Here is a 12,426-nt window from a genome sequence, read left to right as displayed (position 1 = left end):
AGCCTGAGTGATACACTGGGTTAAGCCACTATTCTTTTAATTCTATGGCCTGTGTTTGAATTTTACATGAAGTGATTGATAATCTCAAGCCAATTCAAAGTGGGTGTGAAACCAAAGTACAAAATAGCTCATAATTCAGTACGAATTTTAAGTCTCATTCAGAGTGATTACAAGGAATGCTGTTGTAGGAAATACAAATGTGTATTTCTGAGTTAGGGGTTAAAGCAAATTGTTGAGGAGTCAAAAGAACTTTATTTTACATCTAGTTGTGCTGTTTCTCACCTGGGGTAGCTTTGATATTAAAAATTGTTTCATTTCCAAGTATTGAATTCTCAGAAGCACAAAAATCATTTTTTTTTTAAAAGTCTAAATTTTAGGAAAGGTATACAGACATATCGTGCTGAATTGCTACCTTCTTCAGTCTTACAGTTAGGCTAATGTTTATTAAAAGATACCTGATTATGTTTTTGTCTTCAAGAATGTGGTGAATGTCATAGAAACAATATTTTTTTGTTTGTTTATTTTCCTTATCTTGAACATTTTGAATTATTCTACTTTTATGAACATCAGCTTAAAATTTTTTTTAGGATTTTATTTCTCCTTCTCTTTGGATCATAGGTCATAAACATAGCCAAAATAAAAACAAAAAGAAATGGAACAAAGGACTATCCAGCACTACTTTGTCCGATCTGGACAGCCTCAAAAATAGTATTACAATGCACAATTTAAATGGAATGGATAACAATACCACTGGAGCAGAAAGTCACAAAAGAACAAAGCGTTTTTTGTCATACCCTCGGTATGTTGAGGTTATGGTTGTTGCAGACAACAGAATGGTTGAACATCATGGAGCAAATCTACAGCATTATGTTCTCACTTTAATGTCCATTGTAAGTATTGCTGTCAGTATTCATTTCTAACTATTTTCTTAAATGCTTCACTTGTGTTTTCATTTTACAGGTACACACTTTGAAAGGCCTGTTGTTGATGCAATAAATGTTAGCTAAGCCTATTTGTCTTTACTGCATTAAATCATAGAATATTAACATTTTATTGTCCGTTCCTTGTTCCACAACATTTTTAACATGTCAAGCTCAATCAGCCATCTTGCCCGATTGAGTTTAAGACTCTTGTAAAGGTATAAAATTATAAAAACAAAAAGCAGAAAAACCCTGTAAGGACACAGCAGTTCTGTCAGTAACTGTAAAGAAAAAAAGTTTAATCCATCAAATGTATTTCCTTCCTCAGAATCTGTAGCTTTTTTTCTTTTTATTTAGTGTTACCCCCATATGTTTAATGTTTTATTTATTTCTGTTTTTTGCAGGTGGCTACTATCTATAAAGATCCAAGTATTGGAAATCTTATAAATATAGTTGTTGTGAAACTCGTTGTTATAAATAGTGAGCAGGTAACATTTTAATTAGATATTTGTATATTCAAAATCCAATTAAAATGCTAAAAATAACAATTTTGTACTTGATACTGTTTTTATTTCATCTTCAGGATGGTCCATCTATATCATTCAATGCTCAAACAACGTTAAAAAACTTCTGTATATGGCAACAAAAACAGAACAACCAAGATGAAAACCATCATTCTCACCATGATACAGCGGTACTTATCACCAGGTAATTTCAAAATATCATTGTATTATCTCAGGGCATGTTTTTTTTGTAAAATGATTTTAAGCAATTGCAGATCACAGGAAACATGAGTCCACTGCACAAATTTGCCCAGAGATTCCACAATAATATTACTAATTGAGCATTCTCTCAGACCATAAATGTTATGAGTGAATAGTGAAATTGTCACACTGTATTACAGTTGGGGTATTCACCTGAGGCTCTATTACACAGACAATTTGGGAGCCATATAGAGAAAGCTCTGCATTACACTTAACCTGTGCCATGCCTCAGCTCAAAGCTAAGCTCGTGGCTATCCAGTTTTGTTCTCAAAATTGCTTTAATTGTGTTGATGGTTTATCTTCCAACTCCTTTTCCATTAACTCCGGGTTCCCTAAGGCTCTTTCCTGATTACCTCTTTGTTCTAACTTCATGCCAGTGATCTCCTGAATTCATCCTCCAACCCTACCCATTCTTCTGTTGATCATTCTACTCTATGTTCATCAACATTAGATTGCATGCTCTGAATGAAGTGGTTGAATCACTACATCTTGATTTCCTCCATGCCGTTTGATGAAGGAATACTAGATTTATAAATTAAGTGTTCTTTCGAGGAAACTGACTTGCAAATGGTAGTAATATTAAGCGAATTACACTTGGACACGCAACTGGGTAAACAATTTATATTGAAGGTTCCGCTTCCTACATTTCCTCCTCCTTTAAAAACAAGTTTGAATTTTTGATAGTGGATATTGTAAATACTGGTTCTGAAAACAAATGGCAGCATTTTAAATATCTTTAACAGGATGTAGACTTTTGCAATTCTAGTGAAATCAGTGAATTTTTAAATCATATTTTAAATTATTTCAACTACTATTAAGGTACTAAAGTAAAAATTTGTAACAGCCTAGTACACCACCTAGCTTGGTTTGGGGAAATATAAAAGGAAATATTCTTATTCAAATATGCAAAATGCTTCTGTTTTCTTCTCAATACTAGTATTTCCTCATTTGAAGTGACTTGCCTTAAAAAAAAATTTCAGAAACAGTAAACTGATTTTCTCATTTAAGTATCAGTACTGTTGTTATCACTATACAAGTTCTGTTACTTCCCAAATTTGTAAATGGAGATTAAAATTGAAGGTTTACCATTTTAATGTTTTGGAACAAGTGACTGCTGGAGAAAAATTGACATTTTGTGACAGCTGTTGTCATAACAAGAGAGGAAACAAACTGTTTAAATTTTGTACAGACTATTTAAACAACCTATGGTGGATAAATGTTATTTTCCTTCCCCGTTTTTTGGAAGTGACTCAAAACCATCCAGAACATGCCATAACACTAGATAAAAATTAGTAAGGACATTTGCATAGATAGAACAAAATTGTTTTTTCTTTAACTTTTGAGTGAACTGCCTTTTAATCAAATGTGTGTTTTCCTTTAGGCAAGACATTTGCAGAGCTCGTGATAAATGTGACACTTTGGGTAAGTTCTGACATTATTATGCTTTTTGATAGAAATTTGTTATTGGTTTTCCCCAATAACTCAGTCAGCTGATCTAGTAAATAGCTGAGCTTTACAAACAGGGAAGGTTCCAAGTCTGTGCTAAGTTGGAGGATCTCATTCGGGGAAATAGGGATTCTCCTGAATTATGGAGGGGAAAATTGACCTGGGTTCCCACTCCTGACCACACTTAATATAAAGACTCACATGAATAAAGGCCACTTGGGCAAGATACTGTAGGGCACCTGCTTCTCTGGAGCCATCCCTCAAGGATGAGTTAACAAGTTCAGAGAAGCAAGATAAGATTTAAAGAAGACATATTTGTTTTTGACTGATTTTCTGTCTAGAGCTACAGAAACACAAGTAGAAATTAATAGCTCTAATTTTTAAAATAATTTTAATCAGTTAATTTTCTATGAAGCGCTAATTGCAAATCATAACACACAATGTTGAATCTCCCATAAATTTTATTTTTTAAATAACTCCAAGTGTAATTTTCCAGTTCAAACCTTTACACCAAACTTAAGTCTAAGTGGGACAATCAGAGATACTTCAATATATGGAAAGATTTGACAAATACTTTTTTTCTGTGGGTTTTGTATAGGCTTGGCTGAACTTGGTACTGTATGTGATCCTTATCGAAGTTGCTCCATTAGTGAAGATAACGGATTAAGTACTGCTTTCACAATAGCTCATGAACTTGGGCACGTGTAAGTCTTCCATAAATCATATTAAATATCATTGATATGGTGTTCTGGCAAGTGAAAGTCTCACTGTAAATGCAGCAGCGTGTATGATTTAGCTTTGTGTAACGAATTGTATTCAGATCTACATGTGTTTTTGCTGTTTGAATTAACTTGGATAGTTCCATTCAATAATAATATTACAATTTTACTAACAAGTAATTTTTCTCTTTGCCTTGGTGTATGTGTATTATATAATCACTTATTTACAGTTGGAACAACAACTTGAATTTATATAGCATCTTTAACATAGAAAAATGCCCCAAAGCACTTCACAGAGGCGTAATCTAAAAAATTGGATGCTGAGCCAAAGAAGGCGTTATTGGGAGTGTGACCAAAAGCTTGGTCAAAGTGGTACTTTTATGGAAGGTCTTAAATGAAGAGAGTGACGTGGGAAGGCGGAGGAGTTTAGGGAGGGAATTCTGGAGTATTGTGCCAGGCAGCTGAAGGCACAGTCAGCAATGGGGGATACACAAGAGGTTCGAGTCACAGGAATGAAGAATTTGGGAGGGAGCAGGAAATTTGCACTGGAGGAGGTTACCGAGATAGGAAGGAGCAAGGCCATGAAGGGTTTTAAACATGAGGATGAGAATTTTAAATTCGAAGCTTGGGAACCTGGGAAGACTGGGAGCCAATGTAGGGGAGAAAAATAATATTGCACAATATCTTTCCATCCAATTTCAATTCTCACTCCAATCACATTTTACCAAAACAATTCTACTCAGTCATACTCCAATAAAATGATTCTCTGCAGTACAGCTACAATGGCAGTTCCTCACCTGGTACATTATATAGATTTAAAAAGAAAATTTAGAACATGATAAGTACATAACAACATTTATCGTGAGGAAATCCCCGTTCTCTTCCCCCCCCCCCCCCCACAAATTTACCTATCCCATTTTATTCAATTGTTTCAACAGCTCCTTCCCCTACTGTGTTGCTCCCTCTTGGCTTCTTCTTCATCTTGATTGCTTCCAGGCCCATTCTCCTGATGTGAAGGCCCCACTCTCTAAGCCCCGCTCCCACAATTCTCCCTTCCAGAATGAGCTTTCCTTCTGCTTTCTCCTTCCAGATGCTGTCCCACTCTCATTTCCTTAGACCTCAGCACCATTCCCCCCATTATAGTCATCAACCTCAATCTTGGACTTTCCTTCTCACTTCTTACACTCGTTCCTGGCCCCTCACACACTCCTGACATTGTTGTCCTCTCTCTTACTCCTTTCATTTTTTAAAGATACAATGGACATTTAAATGTAAAATAAAAACTCAGATTTAATCTCACTTCATACTATTAAGCGATAAATATATGTAACTTGAAAATATTCATACAAGTTATCAAATACAAAGATAGATGTAATTCACACATATTTTAATCATAAAGGAAATATAATTACATTGGTCTAGAATTTTGACATTTATGGCATAATTTCAGCAAGTAATTTTTTTGGCAGCCCACCCCAAAATCAATCACCCTTCCACGATCTGCCTGTAGAGACCCAAGCGAGTTCATTTACATATGTTATAATAAGGTCAGTGGCATTCCAGTTCCAGGATTCTTGCATTTACACTTACAAAGCACTCGGGGTAAGTTAGAATGAGAATTATCAGGTGCAGTTGCTGCTAGAATCAGCTGAGACAAGCAGAAATGAGGAATTTCTGAACCTGAAGAGTGTGGAGAGTTTCAGTTGTGATATCTGCAGCTGGGAACAACTTTTTCAGTGTTTTTTTTGGCATTCCATCCTTCCTCTTCCTTTCACCGTCCTCTTCCTCCTGCAACATTTTCACCAAAATGAGAGTCACTGATGCATCCATCAGTGTGGACTGCAAAATGACCTGTACTTGCTTATCATTGCTTCTGGCAGCATGAGACCACTGGGAGATTTCCCCCCCACCCCCTCTTCCCCCTTCCCCCTTCTCAGGAGCAGGTATATCCTGTTGGCACACCCTTGTTTGCCATTATCATGGAGGAGGAAGAACAGCACAGGATGGAGCAAAAGAGAGTTGTGCAGTATTCAAGGAAATGGAGCCCACCAAATATTACCCACCAATAGAAGATACAGGCAACAAGGCTCACAAACCGATATTGGGTATTGAGTACCAGTGAGGGTAATGACACCTCGGGCGAGTGCAAATCCACAGCACCGTGGAAGTCTTGGCTGCACAGGGGGGCACAAGAAAGAGTAGAAGTGCAGTTGTTATAGGGGATTTGATAGTCAGGGGGAGAGACAGGCATTTCTGCAACCGTAGACGTGAGTCCCGAATGGTGTGTTGCTTCCCAGGTGCCAGGGTTAAGGATTTCACTGAACAGATGCAGGACATTCTGCCTGGAGAAGGGGAACAGCCAGAAGTCGTGGTCCATGTTGGAACCAATGACATAGTTAGGAAATGGGTTGAGGTCCTACAGGCAGAAATTCAGGAACTAGGAAAAAGATGAAAGAATAGGTCCTCAAAAGTGGTAATCTCTGGATTACTCCCAGTGCCATTTGCAAGTTAGTAAAGAAACAGGAAAGTGGTGCAGGTGAATGCATGGCCAGAGAAGTGGTGCAGGAGGGAGGGCTTCAGATTCTTGGGGCACTGGGACCAGTTCTGGGGGAGGAGGGACGTGTACAAGCCAGACAGGTAGCACTTGAACGGGGCCAGGACCAATGTACTCGCAGGGAGGTGAACTAGTGTGTGGGGGAGGGTTTAAACTAATTTGGCAGGGGGTGGGGAACCAGGACATCATAGCAGAGAGGAGAGACAAGGTGCATGGAAAATTTGGAGGGAAAAACAACATTAGGAGTAGTGTAGAAAGAGCAGGAATTAGATGGAGCAAAAAAGCATAGCAGCCTAGCATGGTGATGGAATGCATGTGTGTTAATGCGAGGAGTGTTACAAATAAGATTGATGAGCTGCAGGCACAAGTTGCCACATGGAGTTATGATATAGTGGCTATAACGGAAACCTGGCTTAAACATGGGCAGGAATGGGAACTAAACATTCCTGGCTACGATGTATTCAGGAGATTTAGAGAAGGAAAAATGTAAGGAGGGTGGGTGGCAGTATTGATCAAGGATAATATTACAGTTTTACAGAGGGACGATATAGTAGAGGGGGTTCAAAGACTGAATCTATTTGGTTAGAGTTAAGGAACAGAAAAGGAGCTGTTACACTGCTGAGTGATTACAATAGACCCCCAAATAGTGAGAAGGAAATAGAGGAGCAAATCTGTAGGCAAATTTCAGAGAAATGTAATAATAATAGCGCAGTAATAGTAGGGGACTTCAACTATCCTAATATAGACTGGGGAAAAAAAGTGTAAAGGGCAAGGAGGATGAAGAATTCCTAAAATGTGTACAGGAGAACTTTCTTAATCAGTATGTTCCTAGCCCAACAAGGAAGGATACCACCCTGTTCAAAAAAAGGGAGAGGGATAAATCTGGTAACTACAAGTCAATCAATCTAACGTCAGTAGTGGGAAAACTACTAGAGATCATTGTCAAGGACAAAATTAATTGTCACTTGGAGAAGCATGGATTAATAAGGGACAGCCAGCATGGATTTGTTAAAGGCAAATCGTGTCTGACTAACCTGATTGAGTTGTTTGATTAAGTAACAGAGAGGGTTGATGCAATAAATGTTGTATATATGGACTTTAAAAAGGCATTTGACAAAGTACCACACTTTGGGAGGAACAACATAGAGAAGCAGTATAATCTAAATGGTACTATTTTGAGGGGGGTGCAAGAGCAGAGGGACCTGGGGGTGCATATTCACAAATCTTTAAAGGTGGCAGAACAAGTTGATAAGGCTGTTAAGAAAGCGTATGGGCTACTTGGCTTTGTAAATAAGGGCATTGAATACAAAAACAAGGAAGTTATGCTAAACCTTTAAAAATCACTGGTTAGGCCTCAGCTGGAGTATTGTGTACAATGCTGGGCACACTTTAGAAAGGATGTCAAGGTCTTGGAGAGGGTACAGAAGAGGTTTGCCAGGATGATACCAGGGATGAGGGACTTTAGTTATGTGGAGAGATTGGAGAAACTGGGATTGTTCGCCTTAGAGCAGAGAAGGTTAAGGGGAGATCTAATAGCAGTATTCAAAATAATGAGGGGTTTTGATAGAGCAAGAAAGGAGGTCTGGCAAGTAGGTCAATAACCAGAGGTCCTAGATTTAAAATAATTGGCACAAGGGACCTAATGGCTTCCTTCTGTGCTGTAAGATTCTATATGGGGACCTGAGTGAGTAGATATGTATAAGAGTGCACTTCACTAAAAAGGCAATAGGGCAGCTCTGCCACCTACTTCATGAGAGCTTACAGTCATGGTCATCAGCTATTTCGGTGATTATGAAGGTGATGACCACACTCAACTTTTATGATACCGGTTATTTCAAGCAGCCACGGGGATCGCTGTAATATCACCCAGGGTGTAGTGGAGAATACATTTGTCAGGTGACTGATGCATTTTGCAGGAGTGATGGTGAATTCATCATTGATGGCACCCACGTTGCTTTGCAAGTTCCCATAGAAAACCTCCTCACTACCTCAACAGGAAGGGATTCCACTCTGTGAATGATAGATTGTGTGTGACAACATTCAAAGGATCCTACATGTCAGTGTGAGATTAGCTGAAAGTTATTATGATATATTCATCTTTCAAAATTTGGCTCTCTACCTCTTCAGGGAAGAAAATCAGGTCGAGGGATGACTTCTGGGTAACAAAGCATACCCCCCTGGTCCCATGTATAATGAGCCCACTAAAACTGGTCTAAACAGCAGCAGAGTAGCACTATAACAAGGCATAAGCCTCTGCAGGATTAGTCATCAAGAGCACCATCAGGGTCTTAAAAGGGATACTTTCACAGTATGTGGCAGATAGTGTGGCCTGCTCTGCCATGTATGACTTCGCTATACACTATATAAAAAGGCCTGGACTATAACATTGCTGGGAGGCAGCCCTAGCTGCGTTAGAGGCAGAAGTAGATGGAGGAGAGCATTATGATGACCTTTACTCAGAGGACTCCTCAGAGTCCTGCCAAGAGCACCAGAACACAACTTATCACTGATGTCTTCACTTCTGTGTAACACAGTCTACCTTTGATATCAGTGTACTTCTTTCCCACACTTTCAAATAAAGGAGCATTCCCTCAATCCTGTACCCATGCTACAACATGACAACACATCCGTTCTCTTTGACCCTACATAAATGCGCTAAAAATCATCACCTAATTGAATAAGTCGGCACTAAATAAGTGCACTATTTCCTGTATGAATCCAACTTCCATGAATAACAAAGCCTGACATAAGTGCACATTCTATTTCACTACAACTGAAGTGTAAGCAATGGACTCCCAAAGCCAAAGCTTTGCTATCATTCACCCTACCCGACCTGCAGTACATCTGCATCTCAATTCTGTTAGAACATTTGAATTCAAGGTTCGTGCTTGAATCAGTTGGAGGCAACTGCTGTGCTTTATTTTATGTATCTAAATTTCCTCAGTTCAACTTTCCCATTTTGCAGTATCCCCTAGTCCCTGCATTATCATCCTTGCGTTTTAAGCAATATTTTCATAATTCCCATTCAATTTATGTACATTTTGGTAAGTTTAATAGTTTGTTAAAAATAAATAAAAATTTCATTTTGCAACAGATTGTGCCCTATTAACATAAATGCGCTAAATTTTTAAAAATTGCTGTCACCTTTCTCAACACTAACAGCTATATTGATTTTTTAAAAATAGATATCCACTATTTAAATAGAGGCCCCCTTGCTCACACTCCCTGAAAATTAAGTCTCTGGGTACATACCCTGATCCTTTTACTGTCAGGGTCACTGGTCCCACTACTTGCTGTCCGTGCCAGGTTTTAAATCTCTCCACAGGCAGCCACTTCCATTAATACACTGAAACTTCACTCCATGCAAAAATGCTTTCACATTCATTGGCTTCCTCTTCACCGCTCCTATTCTGTCCTGCACATCATTTTACCAACATACTCACTTCTGCTGTACCTGCTAGGTTTTGCATTGCTCTACAGGCTAATTTGTCACTTACCACATTGCTTCATCAAATTGTTATTTTTTTCTCTCTTTCCTCCCCCCCCACACCACCAACCCACCCTCTAAATGGTCAAGAATCCATATAACATTAGAGTGAATGAAATTCGCACATGGCATTCCTCTAGAGGAGAAATTCATTTTTGCAGTCTTGGCTGATCCATCTGTGACGGGGGGTCCCTTTCCCATACGGCAGAAGCACAGTGCTCGGTGAATCAATCAAGCAGCAGTATTGCATGGTCTGTGTTCTTAGGTAAGATCATTTTACTCTCTCAATCAAGTATTGGGGGAGGGGTAACTGGACTGTCCTGGGAGAGTAAATTGTGAAAAAAAAAGTTTAAGGCAAGGATATCTCCTTTGAAATAAGGAAGAAGAGAAGTAAACATATTTGTGCGCAATTAAAATCAATTATATAATTTTGTTTGAAAGTTAATTTTTGAAAATGTTATGGCTTGCATATTCGCTTTGCAAATTAACCCAACACTTAGTTTTAACATATGCATTGTTTTTTAATTCATTTGACTGTTATTGCAATAATTTTGCCTTCAGGACAGTCAGGTACCAACAAATACAGCTCCTCAAAGGCTCAGTCTTGACCACTGAGTGTTTTATAGGACATTATAGATACTTCCTTGTAATAATACCAGTGCATTAATTCTTTAGCCTTTAGTTTTGGGGGTAGTGCCCCTTTTTCCAGGACTGGGAAGAGAGGTTTTGTGTGAAATAAGTGATTAAGTGAGCAAATTTATCTGTCTGAGAAAAGTGATTGGGGTTGATCTTGACTTTGTGCGATAGTATAAAACGGGTGATAGCAAGTTGGCAGCCCTATTTACATTTCTCCCGATTTTTATTTCCAGCAAAACTGGCTGCCGACTCGCTATCACCCGTTTTATGCTATCACCCAAAGTCAAGATCTAGCCCATTGTATGTGGTGAGCTGTGTTTGTAAACATGGTAGTGTTAGTGAGCCAGCTAGTTTTATATTTGGATTGTAAATGGTCTTGTAAAAAAAAATTATACCCAATTGATCCAGGAACTAGAAATTTATATATATGGTACAGTACCAATTTAACAGACACTTAGAATCATGGAATGGTTACAGCACAGAAAGAGGCCATTCGGCCCATCGAGCCTGTGCCGGCTCTCTGTAAGTGCAATCCAGTTAGTCCCATTACCCCGCTCTTTCCCTGTAGCCTTGCAGATTTTTTCCCTTCAAATATTTATCCAGTTCCCTTTTGAAAGCCACGATTGAATCTGCTTGCACCACCCTTTCAGGCAGATCATAACAACTCGCTGCATAAAAAAGTATTTTCTCATGTCACCTTTGGTTCTTTTGTCAATCACCTTAAATCTGTGTCCTCTGGTTCTCAACCCTTCCACCAATGGGAACAGTTTCTCTTTATTTACTTTATCTAAACCCTTCATGATTTTGAACACTCACTTCTATCAAATCTCCTCTTAACCTTCTCTGCTCTAAGGAGAACAACCCCAGCTTCTCTAGTCTATCCACATAACTGAAGTTATGTGGATAGACTAGAGAAGCTGGGGTTTACTATTCTAATAAATCTTTTCTGCACCCTCTCTTAAGGCCTTCACATCCTTCCTAAAGTGCTGTGCCCAGATGTTATAATGATTCAGTTCTTTTTGTGGGCTAAGTTGATAGAATTGTGTTTTTGGAAAAGCTGAAATTAAAATATGCCTCTACACGGTTTAATGACACCTTTATATTATAGGAGTTCAGCCGATGGGAGACATTCAGCCTATGTCGGCTGCACTCCATAGTATAAGCTGGTCCACTACATGTCCACTGATACAGTAAATGGGTCTCTGCATTGCACAGCAGAGGTCAGCGTGACAGCACCGGACTTGAAAGTAAGAATATGTAGATGAGATAATTGCAGAATAAACAAGGGTGAAGACTGAAGCAAAATAATAAATAAGGATGAAGACTCATGGTGTCGTATCCTCTACATTGGAGAAAGCAAACATTGATTAGTTAATAGCTTTGCTGAACTCCTCCATTCTGTTGAAAAGTGTGACTGCTAACTCCCTGTTGTTTGCTATATCAATTCTTCATCTCGCTCCCACTCTGACCTCTCTGTCTATGGCCTTTTACACTGTTCCCAGTGATCTCAATGTAAGCTCGAGGAAAAGCACCTCAGCTTTCTGCTAAGTACTTTGCAGCCCTCTGGCCTTAACATTTACTTTAACAACTTCAGATCTTAGCTGCAATTCCCGTTTTCTCTCTGGCAGTCTGTGCTGTCAATGTGGGATGGGCGTGCTGGTTCTCCTCGGAAATGGGTTGGTAGTTGGGGTGGGCAACCCCCCTGCTGTTGGAAAACTACTTCTGGGGTGGTCTGCACCCTTGGTGTCGACCTGTTTTTTTTTCTTCTTCCACCAGACTTCCGGGCCACTGGAGCCTGCCAGATTTTCATGTTTCCCTTTCTCCCTATTCCTCTTTAGCTATTCACACACTCTCTCTGTCTTGTATATGTCTTTTATTTCTATCATTATGCCTCTTTTTG

The 12,426-nt window shown here is 39.0% G+C and overlaps 1 protein-coding gene across 2 annotated transcripts in view; it reads left to right on the top strand.

The window, feature by feature from the left end:
* Positions 1 to 12,426, top strand: part of adamts9 (ADAM metallopeptidase with thrombospondin type 1 motif, 9) — a 259,676-nt gene that overhangs the window by 41,333 nt on the left and 205,917 nt on the right. For both annotated transcript variants that reach the window (XR_010966102.1, XM_067998852.1), the window contains exons 4-8: positions 619 to 890; positions 1,325 to 1,408; positions 1,504 to 1,628; positions 3,066 to 3,106; positions 3,729 to 3,834. Coding sequence is in view for 1 of the 2 variants with exons in the window: in XM_067998852.1 (XP_067854953.1) it covers positions 619 to 890; positions 1,325 to 1,408; positions 1,504 to 1,628; positions 3,066 to 3,106; positions 3,729 to 3,834 (628 nt within the window). In the remaining variant the exon portion in view is untranslated. The remainder of the gene's footprint in view (positions 1 to 618; positions 891 to 1,324; positions 1,409 to 1,503; positions 1,629 to 3,065; positions 3,107 to 3,728; positions 3,835 to 12,426) is intronic.

Source organism: Heptranchias perlo, chromosome 17 (assembly GCF_035084215.1).
Source record: "Heptranchias perlo isolate sHepPer1 chromosome 17, sHepPer1.hap1, whole genome shotgun sequence".
NCBI lineage: Eukaryota > Metazoa > Chordata > Chondrichthyes > Hexanchiformes > Hexanchidae > Heptranchias > Heptranchias perlo.
Note: the sequence above shows the minus strand (reverse complement) of the source record. Positions and strands in the feature narration are given on the sequence as shown.